General features: G+C 34.7%; 1 protein-coding gene across 1 annotated transcript in view; it reads left to right on the top strand.

The window, feature by feature from the left end:
* The window catches only part of LOC114054111 (25-hydroxycholesterol 7-alpha-hydroxylase-like), a 260,480-nt gene that overhangs the window by 182,100 nt on the left and 52,070 nt on the right, over nt 1-26,310 (top strand). Inside the window, exon 2 of the mRNA XM_027877230.1 lies at nt 11,695-11,831. Coding sequence (XP_027733031.1) covers nt 11,695-11,831 — 137 coding nt within the window. The remainder of the gene's footprint in view (nt 1-11,694; nt 11,832-26,310) is intronic.

Genomic DNA, 26,310 nt, shown 5'->3' with positions numbered 1-26,310 from the left:
TCACCTGGCAAGATAACGTATTAGACACTGAGGTCCTTTTTTGGGCTAAACTGCCAAGTATTCAAACTCTACTGCAGAGAGTGCAACTCCAATGGACTGGCCACATTGTTCGAATGCCAAATGTGCCTTTGCCTAAAAGACTATTTTACAGATAATTCACACAAGGCAGACATTCATATGGGGATCAGAATAAGCTATTGAAAGACACTCAAGTTCTCTCTGAAGAATTTTCGAATGGATTGTGTGACATGGGAGACACTGGCAAAGGACTGCCCAGAATAGGATGCACACATCCAAAAGAGGCACTGCATTCTATGAGTGAAGGAGAATTACAGTAGTTCAAAAGAAACATGAGATGTGCAAATTTAGAGATATCTCCACTCCATATTTTCTATGGATTATTTGTGCCCAACCTGTGGTAAAGCCTTCTAACCTTGTTTTGGTCTGATTAGGCACAATCAGACACGCTGTATCTTGACCCCAACATAGTGTTGTCATTTTGGTCCTCTTTGAGAATGAAGGACAACAACCAGCTAACCAATATTAGTCTATTATATTAAGGAAGACAAAGCAAACAATTATCTGATTAGAATTTCTTTATGCCTATTTGAAAGAAATATTATCTCCCAGTTGTTACTCAGTCATTTTTCAGTCATGCCCAACTCTTTGTGACCCCCATTCAACTAATTTACACCACCTCCCCGATTCCTGTTAAGATGAAGAAAATATATATCGTCTATTCTTTAAGACAAAGATTGGCCATTGCATTAATCTGAATTTAACTTTTGGTTTGGTTTTCATTTACATTATTGTCATTCATATATATTGATGGAAAATGCTATCCACATCCAGAGAAAGAACTGTGGAGTCTGAATGCAGATCGGAGTATTCTGTTTTCTCTTTGTTTTTTTCTTTCTCAAGGTTTTTCTCTTTTGTTCTGATTCTTCTTTCACAACATGACTAATGTGGAAATATGTTTAATATGATTGTACATATATAGCCTATATCATATTGCATGCCATCTTGGGGAAGGGGGAGTGGATGGAGGGGGAAAATTTGTAACTCAAAATCTTATAAAAGTGAATGTTGAAAACTCAAAATAAATTTAAAAAGACAATATCATTTGAGTAAGAGTAATTCAGAAAAAAAACACGAGAAGACATATGTGAACTGATGTCTGGAAAATTAAGTAGAACCTGGATAATAATATGCACCATGCTTTCAGTAATGAAAATAACAGCTACATTAATGCTAGCCATATTCAGATTAATGGTGAAGGCCAATATTGTTCACAAAGAATAGATTTTGAAACATACCTCATTTTTGGCAGACAGATGGGGGCCTGTGGGAGCAGAATTTTATGAATGGTGTCATAATGGTCATTTTTCATTTGGTTTTGCTTAACTGTTTTTCTCTAACATGAAGGAAGTTTCATGGCAGGGAAGAAGGGAGACAATGTGATGGGAGCAAAAGGCCTAACTAAAAAAGATACATATAATAGACTATATAATATAGTAGAAAGATTGCTGGCTTTTGGAGTTAGAGGACATGGATTTAAATTTTTGCCTTGCCCCTTGCTACTGGTGTGACCTTGACAAATCACTTAACATCAGTATTCCTCTCTTTCTTCATCTGTGAAATGGAGTGAGGGGGAAATCTAAAGTCCCTTCCAGATCTGAATATATATAGTACTCTTTTTCCAATGATATTTCCCATCATTCTCTCTCCTATTCCAGTATTCATGAATGTCTCTCTTATGACCTGCATGGTACAATGGGAAAATCAATGGTTTTGAAGTTAGAGGACACCAATTCAAATCTTACCTCTACCACTTATCACTTGAGTAACCTTGGACCTCAATTTCATTGGCATGAAATGAAGGGGTTGGTCTAAGTGGCCTCAGAGTTCCTTTTCAACTCTAAGTCTATGATCCTATGAAATTAGGCAAGGGATCATATATAATTGATTCCTGAACAATGTCTTCCACATGTTAGGCATTTTGCTGAATAAGGGGGAAAGGGAAGATAGAATGTGTGAAATACAAAGTACTTCGTGTGAGGCCTGAGAAAGAAGGAAAGATAATTTCTAAAAGGAGGACCTAGGAATGCTTCATGGAAGAGGGGGCATGTGAGCTGGGTTATATTCATATTGCCTATTTCTACCATTCTTTGGCCTTTGGAAATGATACTAAATGTTGTTTGTTTTGTACTATTACACGTAATGCTTTGTTGTTGTATTTCTAAGTACATAAAGAATGACTACTTTATCTACCATGAAATTAAATCATCCTTTAATTCAGTTGATTTCCTAATGGAGCCAATTTTTCCCCAAGGGAAAAAAGCTGTCTTTATGATCTGCAAAGTAATAGACCTTCTTTTCTTATTTAGTGAGAAGTTATCAAAAATCATTCATCAGTCATACCACTGGGACCTTGGAAAGTAACATTTTCATTTGGGGATTTTTCATTTGTTCTCTGTGTGGTAAATATTGTGTTGTCACCAGATGCCAATCACACAACTCCAGTGGATTTGTAAGATTATAAGATGGGGGGAAAATGAAGGTTAAGCACAGGTCACAATAGAGATTACTTATGGTAATGAATTATATAATTTTTAAGACAGATCTGGATTAATGTTCATCCTGGAAAGAGATTACTGTTTGTCCAATTCTGGCCTTAAATATTAAGCAGAATGTTCAGGTTTTCTACATGAAGCTTATGGTGCTAAGCAACTTGTGATTTATTATGTACAAAGGAGGCGAATGACCCAGTAGGCACCTGCTACAAATGATATGCAGTGAAGTGTTTCAAGGGAGAGGACTTTTGCCATGGAACTATGGCTCAGTGTTACAAGGGCTTCTGCCTCATAGTGGGATGTTAAAAAGAAGTTCAGTTGGCAAAAATTTAGTAATTGATTACCAAGTGTTAGAAGTATTCCCAGAACATACAGCACTAAACCAGGTTTTGACTGCCTATTGGTGAATAAGTTCCATTCTCTCAAAATCTTAATTGCCACGGTTCCTTCCCTGACAAGTTTTTTTGTACCATAATTTCTTGCCTTAGTGAATTCTCCCATAGCAATAGGTCCAATATGGGCACCTTTCCTAAAGAGATCTTAACTGGAATAGAGGATATTAAGATTAATTCTATGGAAACCTGTAGTTTATAGAACATAAATGTCTTGGTATCGCCTTTAGTATCTATGCCAGTTGACGTTTAGCATCTGATGATAGTGTTTTTTGAACTCAGAACCTCTGTTTTGACCAAATGAAACATTTATCCATCCCCACATACTACCTGCTCAGGGGCATCTCTCAGTTTTATTCATGTTATACTGCTTATTTAGAATAGTCTACACAACTATCCCTACTTGATTTTTTTCTGCCAAGTCGTCAAAGATTAAAAAAAAAAACAACAACATAGATATGTTTGTTTGGTTGAAGGAGTCCTAGGGATCAATTGAGGTAATTTAGTGTAGCAGAAAGAGTACTAGATTTAAAAGCCAGAGACTTGGGTGTGAATAATGGCTACGCCACCACCTGCCTGTGTAACCTTGGGCAAGTTACTTGACCTCATTGGCCCTCAGGATGCACATGTGTACAATGAGGGGTTTGGACCAGAAGACCTCTGAAGCCCCTTCTAGCTTGAAATCTATGGTCCAACCTCAATATTTTACATATGAGGAAATTGATAGCCAGAGAAGTGAAGTCCTTTGCCCAAAGTTAGTCAGACACTCCCTTCCTTCCTGAACAGGCTTACCTTTCTTAACTAACCCTACCCTGATCTGGGCTCTCAATTAATGCATCCCTGAAATATTTAGGCTTATATTTATTCCAATATTTCAAGAAATTTTCAGTTGATTCCAATTCACATTTTATAAATGAAGAAAAAGAGGCTTAGGGAGGAAAAATGACTTGTCTGACCAAGATCACACAGGAAGCTCATGCCAATATCCACCATCAGCTAGCCATAGTCCCAGCCCTGGGTTCTTTCTGTTATACTTTCCTACCTCGTGGGGTTTAAAAAATACATTTTTTTTTAAAATAACAACTAAGTTTAAGCCCATAATCAGGTAGTATGGTGTAGTAGAAGGGCCACTGTACTGGAGCTGATTTTTTTCTTGCTTTGTTACTAGTTCAACTATCATCAAACCAAGAAAATCACTTCCCCTCTCCAGGACACATGGAATTATAAATCTAGAGCTGAAAGGGATCTCAGAGGACATAAACCAATACACACACTTTGTGTTTGCATATACGTGTATTTTTGTGTGCCTATGTATGTATGTATGTATATATACCTTTTGTCTTCTTGAATTTAACCCTGGTGTGAAAAAAATTTGTCAGTCACTTATAAACTGTATTACACTCTCCAACTTCTATTTTTGTTCATGTTGACTAGATTGATAATCCACTTGGCCCTAATTAGTCTTTTGGTGCCTCCTAATCAGGACAGGAAGAGATGTATATCAGCCAGGGATGGGGAACCTGTGGCTTCAAGGCCACATGTGGCCCTCTGAGTCCTCAAGTGTGGCCCTTTGGCTGAATTCAAACTTCACAGAATAAATCCCCTTAATAAAAAGACTTGTTCTGTGAAGTTTGGGTTCAGTCAAAGGGCCATACTTGAGAACCTACAGGGCCACATGTGGCCTCCAGGTTGCAGGTTCCTCACCCATGGAGAGGAAGATCTCCAATTCACTGGGGAGATCCCTTACTGAGGATTTAGGGAAAAGACATGGGAAAAAATCACATGTATTGTAAAGGCATGAATGGGAGCACCCACATTTACAGAATTCCAGTTTTGGACAAATCACTATATCTAGTTTTATGATACAATCCCTGAGTTCAAGGAACTTACAATCTAGTTGGGAGCTAGATACCTATGTATTATATGAAAATTAACAGCACAAGGCAATTGTTTATAAAATCATAGCATTTAGAAAAGAAGGGGATCTTAGAGATCACCTGGTCAAACATATTACCTTGGGCAAATTGTTTAATCTTTCTGCATTGCAGCTTTCTCATCAGTAAAAATGAAATGCTTTGATTCGATGACTTCTAAGTTTTCATCTAGGTCTAAATTTGTGATCCTATGTATGCTTTCTTTTTATAGGTAAGGATACTTAAGCCCAGAAAAAAAAATTAAGCTATTTAAACTTGCCAGGAGCAAGGCAATCATTTTGTGCTACCCTATCACTCCATTATCCAATTCACTACATCAGGTTTTCAATCCCTTGCATCCCTCTTTGAACTTCCCATAGTTCCCCCTCAACTCAACCTCTCAGTCTTCCCGTATTTCACTGAAAAAAAAAATGGAGGCCATTTGCCAAGAGTTCCTTCATTTTTCTTCCTCCTCATCTCACGTCACTCGGATGCCTTCCAACACCTTCAATCTTATCTCACATGAAGAGAGCCTTCTCTTTCCAGGACAAATCACTTTCATGCATAAGAAATCCATTCTACTCCATCTTCTCCAACAGAATTCCCTCTTTATCATTCCTGCTCTGTCACTTATCTTCATTCTCTCCCTCTCTACTGTATGTTTACCTACTACCATCCATATTTCTCCTATTCTCAAAAAACCCCTCACTTCATTCATCCCTACTAGCTGTCATATTATATTTCTCTTCTCTTTTGGGACTAAAATCCTTTAAAAGGCCATCTACAATTGGTGTCACCAAAGCTTTGCTCTCATTTTTTTCTTGACTTTTTGAAGTTTGGATTCTGAACTTATTCAACTGAAACTGCTTTCTTCAAAGTTATTAGTGATCTCTTAATTGCCAAATCTAAGGGGCTTTTCTTAATCCTCCTTCTTGACCTCTCTGTAGCCCTTAACATTGTCAATCACCTTCTTCTCCTTAATATTTTCTTCTCTCTAGGTTTTTTTTTTGTGTGTGTGACAGTTCTCTCCTGTTTCTTCTTCTACCTGTCTAACTCTTCCTTCTTTGTCTACTTTGCTGGAAAATCCAGATAGTTCCCACTAACTCTCACTAACCCGGGGCTCTATATTGGACCTTCTTCTCTTCTGCATCTATACGGTTTTGTTTAGTGACCTCATGTACTTCTATGAATTCAGTTATCATCTTTATGAAGATAATTGTCAGATCTATTTATCCAACCCATAACTACTCTCTTGACTTCTTTCATCTCCAACTGTCTATTCAGTATTTCAAATTGGATGCCCTATACATATCTTTAATTCAACATGTCCAAAACTGAACTCATATTTCCCTCAAAACCTTTCCTTCTTCCTAACTTCCCTATTACTGTCAAGGGCATTGTCATTGGAGTAATCACCTAGGATTGTCACCTAAGTGTCAGTCTCAATTCTTCACTCTCATTCCCCAAATCCAATCAGCTTCCAAATCCTGATGTTTCTGTCATCATAACATCTTCATAACATACTCCCTCCCCTCTCTGACACTGACACCATACTGGTACAAGCACTTATCACCTCACACCTGGACTATTGCAATAGCTGGGATTCAATCCAGGTCTCCTGACTCCAAGTCTCATATTCTTTCTGCCACACCACACTTAAGAGAGATTCCTATGAGCTGGAGTTGTGGTGAGGGTTTCATGGAGGAAATGGGGTTGGACCTGAGATGTGAGGATTGACAGGATATAGATGAGCAGAGAGGAACAAGGAGGGACTTTTATGTATGAGTGTTATAAGCATAATTGCAGAGGAAAGAATGTTCATGGCATACTCTAAGATCAAGTCCTTTGGTAAAAGTAGAAGGCTTATGGTGGATAAGAATGTGGAATCATACTGGAGAAGTAGTTCAACTACTTGGAGAGAGTTTCAAATGCTGTCTTAAAATGGTTTTTGCTTTATTCTTTAAGAAGTTAAAACAACCTCTCTAAATATATATTATCCTAAAATGTGACTTATTTTAAAGTCCCATTTGTGATTAGGATAAATTTGTGATAGACTACTAGTAAAGAATGTTACTTTTATTAATTTTAAGCAAGTATGCATCTTAGATGGAGAAAAAGATGATTTCTGAAAGTACTGCAGGGCAATAAATATATTTTATTGATCCACAACACTGATTAAAATAGTGTTAGTGTGTATATCTGAATGATTCTATTGAAATAAAATAATTCCCTACTAGGGCTTCTAAAATCTGAACCCAAATCCTTTTGACTATATTTTCTCTGCTGTATTTCTGAAATATTAGTTTCCTGATCTGCATCATTCAGTGTTTGATTTTCTAAACTTAAGGGAAAGAAATATCTAAAGAGTTATTTCCACATTTTTCAGATATTCCGTAATTTTGCTTCTTCTCAGATATTTGCTCCTACATAAATTTGTACTTTAGATGATAACTTTCAAAAGCTATAGCATGTGCATCAGAAACTTGGAGGTAAATAAATTGTCAACAGTAGGACAATGGTGACAAAATAAAACCTGGGCTTCTACCACTGATGGTTTTTATAAGTAGCTATAAAAGACAGATATAATTGCTAGTGCAAGCAAACACTGGGATGTGTGCCTATCATCTTTTTTGATAGTGAGAAGAAGTGTTTAGGAGGTAGGAATCAGGTGTATTAAACTGCCTAAGTATTTTCTTTGGGGACATATATGTGTATGTGTATGTTTATGTATATGTATATGTATATGTATATGCACACACATACATATATATACACACTCACAATACTTGTATACATATATATTCATATATGTTGTCCCATATTCACTATATACTGTGTGTCAGGTGGGCCTCTATGAGTCATGGTCACCTCTATCCTCTTAAAAGAAGTGAAAAATAGAAATGAAGCCAAATTTCTGTTATCAGTCTTCTGTGTGCTGTAAAATGAACTACTGTTATATTTTTACTACAACATGCATGGCTATGACATGGTGTTTAACAGTGTTAAGTTTATTGCATCTTAACTAAACATGTCTGAAACAAACGTCTTTATGATAGTAAAATGGCTCTCTGATGTGATCCCCTGGACTTGAAACATTAAGTTAATTTTCCTCTGCATCTCTGAGCTGCATTCTTTCTTCCCCCTGCGGAAACCCTGTGAGGAATACAGCTTTTGACCGAATGACAGAGCGTGGAGGGTGAGATAAGATGCATTAAATTAGAATATGACAAAAAAGCCTATTTAAATATTTGTCACAATGGCATATTCAACTCAGGAAGTAAAGGCAAGCCAATGTAGAGACCTAATATTTTGAAGAGAAATTTGGTAAACCACTCAGATCACTTTCACACTTTGAAAAGATAAAATTGAAGATTTGACATGAACAAATGTAGTTTCTGAATTAGGGATTCTTTTCTATAATTTTGAATACAATCTCCTCTTGGTTCCTTTTATTTACATGTAGATTTAACTGTTAGAAAGTTATCTATCTCTTGTCATAATATTATTAGAACAAGCAAGATTGCAAATAATAACAAACAGTTTTATTTGGGAAAATTAAAAAAAATATTGGAAGGTGAAGGGAAAGGATACTATTACTAAATTTCTATTTCTAAATATTTCCTTTTTCTCTTTTCCTTTTTGGGAAGACTGCAGTATAGTTGAAAAAACTTGAAGTTCAGAATTTTGCACCTGAGTCCTAGCTCTGCCATTTACTAGCAATCCTAACTGCTTTGGTTAAAATACTTAAACTTCTCTTAGTATAGTATAAATCTAAGCTGTCGTTTTTAGTATGACATTGTTAGCAACCATAAAAAATTTCTGAAGAATAGTGAAGGTGCAATTTAAATCATAAAATGATGTTTCCAATTAAAGTGGAAAATACATTAAATTTTTGCAAAAGACAGTAAAGTGATACTTTGTTCCTGCATTTTAATCATGCCAACACATTATATGATTCTTTTTTTTTAAGAGAGGAATGGATAAAAACCTGATAGTTATCTTTTTTTAAAAGTTATATTTCACTATGATGGGGCATGGAGAGCATCAGTCTCTGATGGGGTTAATCTAGCTACATAAATTTCCATGCTGTGTATGATAGTAGTAAAGCTTGTGATCCCTTGATCTTTGATTAGATCTGAGCTGGTAAATACCTTGTGATTAATCAAAATGGGTTGTTTTGCATGTAGTATAAGTCACCTTCACAGATGGGCTAGAGCATCAGAGTTCTTCATGAATATTTGTTTTAATCCATTCCAGACCAGACTTGCTTTGTGTTTCTCTATTTAAATCGGATTTAGTCAGCCAAACGCGTCAGTACTAGGAAGAAATTGTAACTTGAGGCTTTGAGTAGTGGGGCAGGAGGTTGGAAAGGAAGAAACATTTTTTATTCTTCATGGATATTTTATGTAATATTTCATATGTGAACATGTAGATTTATAGACTTCTTAGTCAAATTTAAAATACAGTTCTATCAATACTTTTCTTTTATACTGAACATGTTTTCGTGATTAGAGAAAAATTTTTTGTAAAGCATCTGTGAAGACATGTGAAAAACAGCAGGTATTTTATGAGTTGAATTGTTCTTATTTTTAGTTGCGTAAGCAGCTCTGCTTCAACATCCTTTAAACTCAGGACAAGGTTTTTTTTTCTTTCTCCTCAGATCTAGTCAATTACATTTTGTTAATCCCATTCCTTTTGAAACACAAAATATTGGGCATCAGAGAATGGAAGCACTGCAAGGTATCTGTGGCTGTATCTCCACAGAATAACTTTTACCATTCCCACTGAACTGCTCAGTCAATTGGTGAAGAGAACCTTTTTCCTGCTATTTACAAATAGATTGACTGAAGTGACAATAAAGGAAATATGATGTGTGGAATAAACTACTGAGCTGGAGAGAGTCAGATGTGGATTTGGTTTTGGCTCTGTTACAACCTGAGTGACCTTGGGCAAGCCACTTAATAATCCCAAGCATTCAGTCTTATCATCTGTAGTATGGGGAAGTTGTTAAATTTCTTCTAAGGCCCTTTCTACATCTTGCATTCTTTGATTAAATAATTTGTTCAAAAGTTGTATATGTAAATATAGCTTGGACTCAAAACCTTTGTCATAATTTTCTATTGTTGTCCTCCAGTATAATGCAGAAAAACACAGAGAAAAGGAAAGAGAAAAAACATTGGTTTTCAAATTAAGAGGATATGGGTTCAAATCCCTGCTTGGCTACGTATTACCAACATGACAGTAGGAAAGTCATTTCACCTCTGCTTATATGCAAAATGAAGGAGTTATTAGGTTAAAAGACATCCATAGTGATTTTAGGTTCAAATCCTAAAGTATAAGTTACTTGTCTTTTGATCATAATTAACTTTTATTTACATTTGGAAGGGTACTCAACTGGTTAATAAATAATGAGACTTGTTCATTATCCCCAGTCAGTCTTTAGAATATAAGTGAAATTGACATTTACCTTCTACTGTGAAACAAATAATTATACACATTATGTATAGTTAAATCTGTGCACTAGGTGCCATATGTGTAAGTAAGGTAATTGGACTGAATTAGTAATATCATAGCAACTGGTTGAGAAAAGAAAAATCAAGCCAATCAGTCAGTGGTCTTTGTCTATATGATGTTAGAACAACAAACATTTTTTAATAAACTGAAATGATCAGTTTGATTTTTATTTGTTTAGGTCATAAAAAAATTAATTCAGTAACAGGTTTGAAAGGTTGTCAGGAGCCATATTTTAAATAATTGTATAATATTATATCAACAAAAAAAAATAATTGTTCCTGGGTGAGGCTTAATTATAGCAAGACCAGTGTTATTAGACATAGGCAATGTCTTCACTAGTAAAACGGTAAACAGCCTATTTTCTAGGTACTTGTTTTATACAATATCTAATAAATGAGTTTTTGGCTAAATTAGGAATGTTTGGGAATTACATAGGAAGGGAGGAAGAAAAGGAAGAAAGAAAGGGGAAGATGGGTGCAATGAAGGAAAAGCACAAAAGGAAGGAAGGAAAAGAAGGATAGAAGAAGGGAAAAGAAGAACGAAGGAATAAGGGAAAGGAAGGAGACAGAGGAAGGGAGAGAAAGATGAATAAAAGGATGGGAGGAGGGAAAGAAATGAAAGAATGAAGGAAATAAGCATTTATTAATCATCTGTCATAAACTAGGCACTATGTTAAGTACTTTTCAAATATTATCTCATTTGATCCTCAAAATAGTCTTATAAGGTAGGTGCTATTAGTATCCCTATTTTACAGTTCAGGAAACTGAGACATAGAGAGATTAAGCAACTTGCCCGGTAAAGTCATTTGAAGCATGAAATTACTTTTAAGTGTCTGAAGGCAGATTTGAACTCAGGTCTTCCTGACACCATGCCACCAAGCATTTAATCTTAAAGTTAGAGACAGTGAATTTTGTAAATTCAAAGTATTAATTTTAGATGTTTAAATATATGATTGTGGAAGCATAGATTTAGACCTGGAAGGACCTTCTGAGGTAATTTAGTCCAACTTCATCTCACAAATAAGAAAACCATGGTTCAGAGAAATTAAGTGAACTCTCTAAGGTTATACAGGTTCTAAGTCTCCAAGAGGGGAGTCAAGCTCAAATCATTTAACTCCAACTTTATTGTTCGATTCATGGTCTATCGTGATGATATGAAGAGGATAATGGATATTGTTGAAGAGTATAATTGGAAGGAGCCTCTGAAATTGTCCAGCTCATCTGTCAGCTTCTAGATGTACCTGCCACATAGGTTGACATGTGATTAATCTGATGTCCTTTGTTTTTCTTATTGTTTACATAGGAGACCTGGAGAGCCTCCATTGATAAATGGTTTGATTCCTTTTTTTGGAGTGTCCTTTCAAATGCAAAAAAACACTTTCAAAAGGATCCAAGATTATCAGAAAAAATATGGAAATATATTTACCTTACAAATTAATGGTAAGAATTCTTCTCATTAATGTCTTCTATACTCATCTTATTTTATCAGTTTCTTAATTATTTCAAATTATTTCAAAGATATTAATTACCACCATGCTTTTACATATAGAGCTCTTGTTAAAAAATAAACTATTGTATCACTTAGGGAATTGCTAAAAAAAAGAAGTTATACATGACTGTAATGTAATTACTGTACTATAATAAATAATGAGACATCCAGGTCACATGAGCAGTAAGATGGAGGACTAAGTATATTCTCTGATACCCATGACCTTTCAAACTTCTTCAAAAAAGAAATTATACATCCAAAATAAAGCAACTTAAGCTGTGTCCATGGTTTAGGACACTACAAAAGAAGGTGAAAAAACAAACCCAAATCCCATAAACTGATGTTCACTGACCCTGAACTCACTCAGTAACACTCCCCCATTTCCAACACTACCTGTAAAAGGGCTTCACTAGAAGACCTAAGGACATGACATAGACTTCCAACACCTATATTCCAGTTTCCTTTCCCTCTTTCTCATACTGTGGAGAGCCCCACACCAGGCTATAGAAATTTATCCTGGCTGTGATAGATAGCCATGTGACAACAACCTGTCAGGATCAAAAGTCTGCCAGGGGCCACAACCCACTAGCACCAGTGCTGCAACATGCCAAACTCCTGGTGTCAAGCCAAAGAATTAAGGAACAGAAGGAATGGGGCAGAACACTGTGTGTGTTGGGTGGAGGGAGGGGAAACATACAGAACTCCACTAAGCTTGAAGGAAAGTGCATGGAATCCATATGGGCCCAATTCTGATCACTCAGAAGTCAGTTGGTGCAGAGATCCAGGCTGGTAACCATAAATTACTCAGCATGGGAGGAAGCTGAAATGCTTTGAGATCCAGTAACTAAAGAAACCACAGTCAGAGAGGAAGGAGTCAGAAAGAGAGTAGTAGGAAAATTAAAGTGGGGGAAAGACTGAAATTACCAAAGATTTCAAGAAGAAAACCCAAAGACCTTGAATATAAACATAAATCAAGAGGAAAAAAGGAAAAACAGTAACAACACAAGGAAATATGGCCTCTAGAGCTATTGAGTTCAGTCATCTATTAATAAATACTGTAAAACAAAGGAAAATGATACAGTGCTTGATGAAATAGAGTACTCTATGGAATTTGAAAAGAATGTGGAACAATAATGTATTTTTTCTGAGTGGTTCAAAAGAGAAATGAGAATTAAGAGATCAGAATTTATGACCTGCAACAGAATAGAAAAAAATTGGAATATGCTATGGCAGGCCTCATCAAAGAAAGAAAAGACAGAATAATAGTTGGTAATGCAAATATACAATAAGGAAGGATAATCTAGAAGAAGAGAAGAAAAAGCAGTAAAAGAAATTAAGTTCACTTTGTAGGCAAAGAATACTGATCTCTAAGACATGATGCATAGAGATAGTCTAAGGAAAATTGGTCTCTCAGAAGAACAATCAGAACATATTTTGCATAGTTGCATGCTAATAAAACTAAGAACACAAAAGAAATAGAGCAATACCTTCAAAAATACAAAATAAGACCACATAGAGATCTTAAATCACCCAAATCTCAGAAAAGGAAATAGATTCAGCTAAAAAGGAACTACCAAAGAAAAATCTCTAGGTTCTGATGAGAATTCTATCAAACTTTTAAAGTTTAGTACCCATACTTCATAAATTATTCTCAAATATTAAGAAAGAACTACTCTGTCTGAATTCTCTTGTGAGACAAATGTAGTATTAATACCTACACCAGGGAAATATAAAACACAGAACAAAAACTATAGGCCAATGTCATTAATGATTATCTACTCCAAAATTTTAAACAAAATCTTATCAAGCAGTCTACAATGATTTACTCAAGAATTCACTCATTAGGATCATATGGGATTTATGCCAGGGATTCAAAAATGGTTCAACATGACAAAGCAATAAACATAATTAGTCTTATTAAAAACCAAAGCATCCAGAATCACATGATCATCTCAATAGTACAGAAAAAACCTTTGACAAAATATAATACTCTTTTATGCTAAAATCCCTATAAAGTTTAGACATAAAAGAACCTTTTTTTAAATATCAGAAAAAGCAAACATCTAAAATAAAAAATCAAGCTTCATAAGAATTGCAGTTACACTAGAACTTTTTCCAGTAAATATAGGAGTGAAACAAGGATGTTCACTCTATCTACTATTATTTAATATAGTTCTGGAAATGCTAGCAACAGTCGTAAGTCAAGGAAAGGAATTAAAGAAGAAAGATAAGTAAAGAAGACAAAACTATCCCTGCTTGCTGACAATATGATGGTTTACTGAGAAACTCCTGGGAATCAGCAGACTTACTAATTGAGACAATTAGTAGCTTCAGCAAAGTTACAGCAAAGCTACAAAATAAATTTTCATTTAATAAATAAATAACAGCATTTCTATATAAGAATAACAAAACACAAGAAGTAATAATAGAAAGGGAAATCCCATTCCAAATAACTACAAAATTAATAAAAAAAAATTTGATTATCAACCTTACAAAAGACCTTTATAGGTTTGAGTATGATGTGCTCCTTAAGGAATTGAGGAGTAATTAAAATAGCTGGAGGGCTCTTAGCTAGACCATGCCAATACAATAAAAATGACAATATTTCCAGAATAAATTTGTATTTTTGATGCTACACTTAATCAAATTACCAAGGGGATAAGTTACAGGACTGGATGAAATGGCAAAATTCATTTGGAAAAACAAAAGATCTAGAATATAAAGAGAAATTATGAAAGGAAGTAGGCAAAGAAAGCAGCTAGATGGCACAGTGGACAGAATGCTGGGTGTGGAGTCAGAAAGACTCACCTTCCTAAGTTCAAATCCAGCTTCAGCTTTACTAGCTGTGTGACCCTGGACCCTGTGTGACCTCTTAACCCTGCTTGCCTTAGTTTCCTTATTTATAAAATGAGTTGGAAAAGGGAATGACAAATCCCTCCAGTATCTTTGCTAAGGTAATCCCAAGAGTTGGACATGACTGAACAACAAAAAGGGATGAAGATGGCACTTCCAGATATCAAATAATAAAAAAGCAGCAATCATCAAAATCTTCTGTTATTGGTTATAGGGTAGGTAAATCAATGAAACAGATTAGAAAAAGAAGATTCAGAAACAACAATAACCCAGTTTTTGATAAAGTAGGAAACAAATTTTCAGGGAGAAAACTCCCAATTTGATAAAAACTGTTGTGAAAGCTGGAAAACAGTCTAGCAGAAATTAGGCTTAGGCCAACATATTACATCATATTCCATAATACATTCTAAATGTATATATAAACTAAATATTACAGATCATACTATTAAAAAAAGAAGAGAAATAGATCATATACTTCTCAAGAATATAGGTAGGAGATATATGCTTACTCAAACAAAAGATAGAGGAAGCAACAAAATTAAAAATACATAGCTTTTATTATTTGAAACTTGAAAAGCTTCTGCATAGACAGAATCAATGCATCTAGAATAAAAAGGGAAGTGGTTAAATGGAAAAACAAATTTTGTATCAAATTTTCTCTGATAAGGGTTTGGTATTCAAGATATATTACAAATTAATAAATATATGTAAAATCAATAGCCAATCCCTAATAGATATATGATTAAAGAAGATGAACAAACAGTTCTCAAAAAAACTCTGCAAAATATTCACAACCACATGAAAACAAAATGCTCCAAATCATTAATAACAAGAGAAATGCAAATCAAGATAACCCTGAGGTTGCAAATTGGCAAAAATAACAAAAAATGGTAACAATCAATTTGGAATTATACAAATAAAGTGACTAAAATGGCCATCCCTTTGCTGGGCTTATACCCCAATGAAACCATCAATAAGAAGAAATCCCACATATAGTTAAAATATTTATAGCAACATTTTTTTTTGTTATTGCTAAGAATTGGAAATAAAGTAGATGCCTATCTATTGGGGAATGGCTAAACAAACTGTGATATATGAATGTAATGGAATACTACTGTGTTGTAAGAAATGATATGTGTGATAAATACAGAGAACCATGGAACAATCTATGTGAACTGATGCAATGTGAAGTAAGCAGAGCCAAGAAAACAACATACACAGTAATTACAACTATTTAAATGGAAAGAACAATGACACACCAAAAAATTAAAAACAAATGTAACTAAATTATAAAGATCAAGTGCAACTCAAATGAAGAGATATGAGAAGATATCCCCAGCCCACCCCTTTGTGGAGGTGGGAGGTCCACCGGTGTTACACATTGTACATGTTTTCAGACTTTCTCAATGTATCCCTTAGTTGTGCTGACTTTTTTTTCCTCTCTAAATAATACTATTTGTCATATGGATTGGCTCCTGGGGAGGAGGAGAAGGGAGAGATAAATGGAGTATCATAGCAATGTAAGAAATAGAAAATATCAATTAAAATTTTAAAGGAAATTATATATATGATGAATATATAGAAGCATGGAAAAAATCTTGATGAACAGATGCAGAGTGAAGTAAGCACAGCCAAGAAAACAATATACACAGTGACTCCAATAATGTAAGAGGAAAGAACAACCAAATACAAAAAGAAAACCAAAGCAAATATAGCAAAATTATAAAGATCAAACAGTACTCAAATGAAGAAATGTAAGAAGACATGAAGACACTCCCAACTTACTCTTTCATGAAAGTGGGAGGTCCACAGGTTTTTCATATTGCACATGTGTTTGACTTTTTTTAATATATTGATTAATTTTGATTTTTTTCCTTTCTAAAAAAATACTGTTTTTCTTATAGTATGGCTGTCTGGGAGGGGAAGAAAGATTGTCATCAAGTAAACAACTAACTAAATGAATTTCTCATTTCTCCAATTGTTGTGGCATTGTATTGACACATTCTTAGTGGAAAAAAGAGAAAGTCCTGAATGCTAGCCTACTTTTGTTTACTTTGAAAAAAAAAGCAATGACAAAAGGTCTCACCTGGTTTTTAGTGTCATAATCTCAAATACGGAAACTCATACTGAATTTTGTGCTGTCCTAGTGATGTGATGGGAATAATGTTTTGCATGTAGCTCAGAGAACTATCATGATTGTATATGCACTACTTCTGTACTCTTTTAACCCCATTTATTAATATAGGTACTGTCAAAATTTTATATTAATATATATTGTCCTAATGATCAATTTGCAAAGCAGTTCATTTGGAAAATTTGAAATGATGAGCAGAGTTCTGCCCTTGCTCCATACCAGTCATGTGATTTTTCCAGTTATACTTCTTCATGTGATGAGCAAATGATTGTCATCCGAAAAAGTCACAAGGGACACGGATGTCATCTTAATAAAGAAATTAAAAGGCACATCTTTCCATGACAAACAATGTAAATTTTTGACCTGTCGTAGAAAATAGTTCTCTAATTGGTTTTGTGTGGTGGTGCAGCAGAATCGTTTTCCCTAAACGTCACACCAGCGAAGCATTACTGTACATCATTGTCAACAGTTCAGTGAAATCTTCCTAATAAGAGGATGATTATATAAATGTGATAGTCTTCAAGAGAAAAGTCATTTCTAGATTTCTAATATACACTCAACCAACATTTTCTTGGGAATAAAAATGCATTGAAGACTAAGCTGAGCAAGAATTTTAAGAAACTTTATTAAAAGCCTCTTGTCATTGTTTTTTTGTGAGACTTTATGAACTTTTAACATTAGAGTATTATGAAAAATATGTGAAAAACATGGAATGGTTCATGATTCATCACTCTAAAATTTTAAAAATGACTGTCCTATTAAATAAAGTAACATTTTGCTTTTTGAAGTGGAGAAGTTAAAACTTGAAGTATTTTATTCAAGATATAATCAGTTTTTTCAAATGAGAGACATCTATCTTTAAACTTAGATGATGAGCTAGAGTCTTACATTAAGTTCATATAAATTTTTAAAAGTATCCATAATTAGATCCCACACAAAATTTTTTAAATTCACAATTAATATTGTCAAAATAATTTTTAGCTGTCATTTGAATACTGATTTCTACATTGTGTTTTCATTCACTGACAATTTTCCAATTTTAATCTGTTACAAGAAAAAAACTGTTTAAAGAACTTTCTTGAGCATCCCTATTTATTATTATCTCATCTTTTTCATTGGGGTTCAGATAAAAGTAGTCTGCAAGCAACTCACTATCTTGCTACTGCTGTTTTATAGGGACAGTGAGGTGATGTAGTTCATAGAGTATAGGACTTGAAATCAGAAAGACCTGAGTTCAAATCCTACCTCAGACACTTATTAGAAATGTAATCCTGAGCAAAGTTTCTTAACCTCCCTGTGCTTACTTTGTTCATCTATAAAATAAGGATAATAATACCTCATAAAGTTTTTGTGATGAGCAAATGAATTAACGTAAGTAAAAGGCTTTGAACTTTAAAGTGCCATGTAAATACTAGCTGTTATAGTCAATATTCTATAGACTATTGTACAGAGAGAGGAAATAACTGCTTTTTTGTAATCAAATAAAATAATTAGGATTTAAGCTCTTCCTTTGTAGGCTTACTGAAATCATTCTTGTTCCAGCTCCCAGAGCAGACAGAACAATAAGGTTGATACTATTTCATCTTGTTTGCCTCAGATAGGTTTCTCCCCTTGGAAAATATTTTTGTCCCATGGAAGCATCTATGAAAATGTTGTTTGTAAATTTTTATGAATCAGTGCTATGTCCAGGCTCTTCTTGGCAACAGTTCAGTCTGTCATAATGGTCCAGTTCTAGTCCATTTTATTGGATGAGTTGTCCAGGATATTTCGAGTTCTGTATGTATAGTATGGGGATGCCTATTGTTTCCTGTTGGTCCATGAATGATAGTGAACTTTTAATATAGAATTTCAGACATCAGATGATGCCTTGCTAGGTATTTTGTAGGTGCTATTTTTTTTTTTACAACCTAAAGTGATATGTTGTATTGTCTCCTTTGTTTCCTTGTATAATCTACATTATTCCCTAAGTACGGTCTTGTTAAAGATAACTCTTCTGTCATTTTTGTCGGTAATAACCATGTCCTGAATTGCTATCATAGACCCCTTTACTTCCAAAACAAATCCATAAATCTCATCCATTTGTTCAGTACTTTGTTAGCATATTGTTAATTTAGTCCATGTGGGCAATACCCAACCAGGGCTTTTTTATGCCACTTTTATATCACAGTCATTTCATGGCCTCTTACTCCAAAAATATTTTTGTAGTTTTGTAACCTGCTTGTTATTTGCTGTGAGAATATCTGTCAGTTATCTTACTTCTCTTTGACGTGGAAGTGTTAATATTTTCAAGTTGTCTTATGGTAATGGAACCTGTGTTTCCCTGTTTCCCTAATATTGCATAGTTTTTGTTAGCATATTTTCCAAACTATCATGGCCCATTTTATAGTTCTGAAGATGAACATTAAGATGGCTGTTGGAGAGGTATAAACTGTTTTAAATGTGTTCTTCCTATTCAGCTTTGATTTCAGAATGCCATTTAAATCTCTAAACAAATTCAGCCACAGATTTATCCTTGGTATCTTTATGCTCATTATATCCCTTGCATGGAAAAGAGTAAAGCATGTGTAGGTATCAATTTGATCCTTTCAATCAATGTGACCCTCTGGATTTAAGCTTGATGCCTTCATTCTCTTTCCTTAGTAAGCACATTGAGAATCTTACTTGTATCCAGTTTAAATGACATTTTGGTATCATTAAAGAAAGATTGCACATGAAGGAGCTATTAATTTGTTTCTAGCGGAGACATATAACTTGTTATCTGTATCTATCAAGTAGTTAATAAGATATTTGGTTTGTTTCCTTCTTTAATTTGAAAGCCTCACTTTTATTCAAGAGAAATGAAAAGGAATTTAATCTGAGTTAGAACCATAATCTGAAAAATGTCGTGTTTTATATCCATTGCTCTGGATATTAATTTGTTGGTTGTATATTTTAAATGGAGAACAGTTTTCCATGTGGACATCAAATGCGAACATTGTCATTATACTTAGGTCTATTTAACAGATTTGCAATACAATTATAACCCATTAATGTAAAACTGAGTCAATGGATTTACAATAATCAACAAAGGTAGCATATGTTACTGTGTTTTAGAGGAAACTTGTTGAATAATTACCAAATCGATAATAAGTTGCTTTTTACAACCCTGGGTTGTAAAAGGCCATGTCCTTTTACCTCACCAACCAATACATTATTTTCTTATATTTAGATTTTCTTTTGAAGATGCAAGCTGTGAATACTCTTTATAAAGTATATGAATATTTAATTGGGTCATATTTGGAGGGGTCATTGGTACTTTGATTCTTTGGTAATAGATATATGATACATTCTGTTAAGAAGGCATGTTGCTGACCTGCCTAGTTTCAATACCAATAAGGTGCACATCCCAGGATAAGTTCCTTACGTCTAACCTCATTATCATGCTGCTAACTCAGGCCTTGATTGATCTTAATGTCCTTCAGTCTCCTTTCCCCTTGGATTGCATGGCTAGAGATTGGAGTACCAAACTCTTTCTAATGCCATCATTTATAGAGGGCAGAAACTGGATTCTCATCTCCCTCCACTTTATGTCTATTGCCTTGCCTTATTTCAACTCCAAGGAATAAGATGCCCCTATTCTAGGTACTCCCTAGTGTCTCCTCTTTCTTAGATTTCCTGCTTCTTTTTGTGTACTGTCTCCCTCATTAGATTGTAAGATTCTTGAGAGCAGGGAATGTCTTTCTTTCTCTTAATTATATCCCCAGTGATTAGCATAGTGTCTGGCACACTTAGTAGGCATTTAATAAATGTTTATTGAGCTAAAGAAAGGTGGGATCAACTTCCATTTCATGCAATCAACAAAATGGAAGACTAGATATTTTCTTTAGTTCAAAAAAAGACGTAAAAGAGAAATCATGCACCAAAAGTAGAACTATTACAGCTTCCTCCACAGGCCAAGAAACCAAAAGATCTACCAATACATTAGCCTTATGAATTTACAGTGAAAAATGCTAATCCCAGTTGCTCACTTAACACACTTCTTCCACCAGGCTTCATGCTCCAACAGGACACAAGACTTTCCCCACCTGCTTGTATTTTGGTATCTGTTCATCAACTTCCCTGCTATTCTCATCTGAACTGGTACATGATGTCCCTGCTGTTGCCCCAGCATTCTGTTGCAAGAAGCATATGACCTCAACTCTGCCACTAATTATCAGAAGAGATCAGAATGTGATAGCTAGGGACCACACTCTGCCTAGGGCAGCCCCAACGTCCAGGAATGCCAAGGAGGCAGAAATGTAACCCCAAACACCCACTCCTTCCTTCCTGGGAACTTCAAAAAGCAGCAGACACAATTGTTCTCTTCCTTCTGCTCACTTCACTGAATCAGTTCATAGAGGTCTTCCCACTTTCCTTTGAAACTGTCTGTTTCACTTTAAGATCTGTTCCCACTTTTCTTTGAAACTATCTGTTTCACTTTAAGGTTTGTAAACTACTTTAAAGCTTTATTTTCTTAATATGACACAATAAGTAAGTTAATTGAGGTAATGTTTTATTTTGTATTATATTGGATGGACCTACTCATGAGAAATTAACATTTATCCAATTAATTAGATGTCTTTATTTTTTCAAAGAATGTTTTATAGTTATGTAGATTCTGGCTTTATGTTGGTTTATAAGCTCCCACTTTTTATAGCTTCTTCAGTTATTTTGAATGGAATTTCTCTATTTCTTCCTGATGGGTTTTTTTTAGTAATGTTTAAGGGTGCTGATGATTTGTGTGGATTTATTTTATATCATACAACTTTGTAGATGTTTTTAATTATTTCAATTAACTTTTTGGTTGATTCTTTAGAGTTTTCTAAGTAAATCATCATATTATTTCTTCATCTCAGCAACTTCTAAGTCTAGGTTGAAGATACTATGCTTAGGCCAAGCTCTGCTATTATACTACTGAATGACATTTACAGGCTCTGTCTAGTCCTGAGTGTGATGGCCAAGACCAGATCCCTGCTTCAGTGTACACTACAACTACTCCAACACCATACTTAGTCTAGGACCTACCTCTTGCTAAAGGGCTCTTGGACTTCTCTTTGCTTTCAGCTATGTCTGAGACCTTTTCTCCCTCCTGCTTGAGGTTTAGAGCCTTCCCTGTGGTTGGATAACCACTTGGCTTTGGAAATATCAGGAATGGTCTTTGACTAGAGCCCTTTTCCTATTATTGTGCTCGGGACTGCTGCCATTTCCCTCCCCATTCCCTACCTCCTGCTTCTGTGTTCTAAGCTGGGCCATGTTAGACTCTCTTTGGAACCCCTGTCCCATTTCCCCAGGATTACTTTCCATCATGATTTTCACCTACCTTAGTTTGTACACTTCAGGGTTCATCAGGGTTGTGATGGGTTTTTTTTGTATATCCTTGGGCTAGGTAGGGAAATATGCTGGTCATTCTTATTATTTCTCTTTTAACTGTTGTATTTTATGCATTAGTGGAATGTTGTCCTTAATAAATTCATGATGACAATGACGATGATGATGATGATGACGGCAGTTTTAGAGGCATATGATAGCTGTCTTCAAGTATTTGTAGAGTGGTCAGGTGGAGGAGAATTATATTTGTTCTGCTCGAATCCAGAGGGTCAAAACAGGAGCAATTATGGAATTCAGCTATAACTTATAGTTTTAAGAGAGTTGCCCAGGGTACTAAGTAGTTAAATGCCTTGTCGATGGTCATACAACTGGTTTGTATCAGAAAATAGAATTTGATTCAGGTTCCTCTGATTCCAAGGTTGGTTTTCCATCCATTCTGTCATACTGAGTGTTTAGGAGAATATTAAAAAAATGTGTGTGTGCACAAAATGAACAGAAAATTCTTTAGTTTATACTTTTTATATTATGTGGAACACCTAGCTCTCCATTAGACTGTAATAAGTAAATTGTTTTATTGCTATTGTTCAGTCATTTTTAGTCATGTCTAACTCTTCATGACACTATTTTGGGGTTATCTTGATAAAGATATTGGAGTGGTTTGTTATTTCCTTTTCTAGCTCATTTTACAGATGAGGAAACTGAGAAAAACAGGATTAAGTGGCTTGCCCAAGGTCAGACAGCTAATAAGTGTCTGAGGACTGATTTGAATGCAGAAAGCTGAGTCTTCCTGATACCAGGCCCAGGACTTTTTCTACTCCACCTGCTATGTGGCTTTACTTAAGGAATATTCCAAACTCTGAAGACTTTGAAGATTCCCATGTCCTTAGATTTTGTTTAAAACACACACACACACACACACACACACACACACACACACACACACACACACACACAGGGGCAGCTAGGTGAGGCAGTGTACAGAGCAACAGCCCTGGAGTCAGGATGATGTGAGTTCAAATCCGGCCTCAGACACTTACTAGCTGCGTGACCCTGGGCAAGTCACTTAACCCCAATTGCTTAAAAACACACACACACACACACACACACACACACACACACACTGATATTGATATGTCTCACTATGTGACATGAATATACACTTTTCACAACCCTTTTTCTTTGAAAATACATTAGAGTTCTGAGTCATACGACTAACAAGAAAAAGGACTAGACATTTTCTTTAATCCTCAATAACTTTCAAAATTCCCGAAAATAAGAATTATGCACAAGAGATAAAAACAATTGTGCCTGTCTCCAGTCTAAAACAACAAGAACTAAAGAAAGCAACAACCTAATAAAATGTTAGTCCTTAATCATTGATGCTCCCACTCAGCACTCCTGTCAGCCCCTACACTGTGGCAAAGACGCAAAACTCATCACACCAGTTTGTAACTGCTGCTACAGTCTCTATTAGAACACTCTACCCCTACCCTCACCACACTACTGTATATCAGCAATAGTAGACCTCAACTCTGCTCAACTCCTTGAAGAGGAAGGTGAGCTGTAGGAAATTAGAAACTTGTTATACCTTGGATGCCAGCAACAACATTCAGCTAGAGAACCAAAAAAAAAAATCAAGAGAACCAGGGCAGAGTGACAGAGTGTGGGGGATGGAGGAAGGGAGAGACTGCACCAAACATGAAGGAGTGGGAACTGACATTCACCATGATTTAGTACTGTCCTTTCAGAATTCACTTGGAACAGAGACTGTGGCCAGTGAAAAGCCAATTCCAAGCTTTGAAGATGACTAAGACAACTTCCAAGGGATCCACATTCAAAGGGGAAGGAGTGAAAAAGTGAACAATAGGGAAGCATAAGTGGGAGGAAGACTGATATTAATAAAGATTTTAGGAGGAAGAAAAATCAATTAAAACCAAGAGCAAGTGCATATCAACAAACTTGAATACCATAATGAAAGAAATCTTACAAGAGAATTTCTCAGAATTTCTGAATTTAAAAAAAATTGTAACAAAGCACCAATCACCAGTTAAAAGAATCCATAGAGCTTCTCTGGGGTAGCAGGGAATAGAAAACTCTCTAATGCAAACTACAATACACATAATAGATAAATTTAACAATTCTAATGATAAACAACAAATTCTATGAACACATGGGAGAAAGACCTTTAAATGTGAAGGAAAGTATATTCTAATAACAAAATACTTTCACACCCACCAGGAACCTTAGAGGGGAACATAATTGTTGCTCATCCTTCATTTTTTGAAGAGGACCAATGACATCACAGAGTGATGTCTTGACTTGTGCGTGAATTGGATTTAAGTGAAGCAAAGTTGCACAAAGCTGTCAGCCTCATTCTCCCTTCCTAAGTTATCAAACATCCTGCCTCAGGAGAAGGGGAATCAGAGCTCCTGGGGCACTAGCATCCAGGTGGGTAGTTGATGAAGGCAGGAAATAATTTCATGGAAAATGGAGTAAAAATTATCATGAGGGAACAGTGAGCAGTAATGAACCATAAAAGCAGGTATATGGGAAGATTTATACCATGTGACAATACTTCTATCTTCTCTACATTTTTTTTAAGGCAATTGGGGTTAAGTGACTTGCCCATGGTCACACAGCTAGTAAGTGTCAAGTGTTTAATCTGCGGTTGGATTTGAACTCAGGTCCTCCTGACTTCAGGGCCGGTGCTCTATCCACTGTGTCACCTAGCTGCTCCTTATCTTCTCTACTTTTGCAAGATTGATACTTCTATGAGTTTGTAACAAGAGAAAAAAGGGATAGGGGACAAGATCTGTAATGCAATAACATAGAAACTATTAAAGTGTAACTCAAAATGTGTACTTTAAAAGTTTTAATTCCATGAGAAAATATATTTTAATATTTTATTATTTTGTCTACTAACAGTAAGGACAAATGTAATAATACAAATACATAAAGTAAGGTAGTTATACTATGAAAGGTAAGTAAAAGTAAGCCATAAATAACTTTAGAATACTGGGTCTGTTGTTGAATGATAATTTGAAATATAGAGAACTTGTTATTTTCCATTTCCTATATCATTACACTGAAGCATAATGGTTTAGAGTTTAACTAATAAAATTAGATAACTATCTAGTTATTTTAAATGGTGTAAGAAAATAGTTAAATTATTAACTTTTATTCAATTATGTTTTTAAACCTCCAAATCATTTCCCAATATACCCCCTCTGCATTGTAACAGAAAAAAAGAATAAAAGTTAACTGAACAAAATGACTACATCTGGAAATATATGCAACATTCTGTCAGTTAACTGTTAGATAATTTATTTTGTTATATTTTTATTATATTTTCTCTATTATCACCTGATTTTTTAGTAACATATAGAAATACAAATAATTTTGTTCAATTTTGCATGTTCTACTTTTTTGTTCTACTTTATTGAAAATTTATTTTTTTCAGTAATTTCTTTGTTGATTTTCTGGTGTTTTTTAAATAAGCCATATTTTATCTCCAATTAGGGATAATTTTGTCTTCACTTTGCTGATGTTCACATCTCTATTTTCTCTCTTTCTCTTCTTCTTTCTTTTCTTTTCTTAGCTAGTATTCCTGCCTTCTTTTCAAATAGTTCATATAAAAGTCAGTTATAAAAGAATTGACAGAAATATATGACCAACAGCTATGTGACCAAAATATATTTTGGTCTATGAAACAATAGTTTGGAATGAACTATTCCCAAAAGAAGATATTCATACTAACAAGAATATGAAAATAATGTTGCAAGTTAACTAGATTCTTTTAAAAAATCAGTCTGTAAATGATTATAAAAGAAAAGAGGTTAAGAAAAAGTTTCCAACTTAAATGGAGTTAATGAACTGAAAAATAAGTACTTGGATTCCTACATTGTACTCAAATGTTTTCCTTCAAGTACAGAAAGACTGAAAGTCTTTGGTTGATAAAAAAAAATTTAACAACTGAAAATGTTATCTTTGGTAAATTTTATTATTCATTTTAAACTTAAAAACAAAACAAGAAAAGGAAAAAATTCATAAACACAGCAGAATATGAAACAATACATTTCCATTTCAAGAAAACCTGT

This window comes from Vombatus ursinus, unplaced genomic scaffold, assembly GCF_900497805.2.
Source record: "Vombatus ursinus unplaced genomic scaffold, bare-nosed wombat genome assembly UNPS02014812.1, whole genome shotgun sequence".
NCBI lineage: Eukaryota > Metazoa > Chordata > Mammalia > Diprotodontia > Vombatidae > Vombatus > Vombatus ursinus.
Note: the sequence above shows the minus strand (reverse complement) of the source record. Positions and strands in the feature narration are given on the sequence as shown.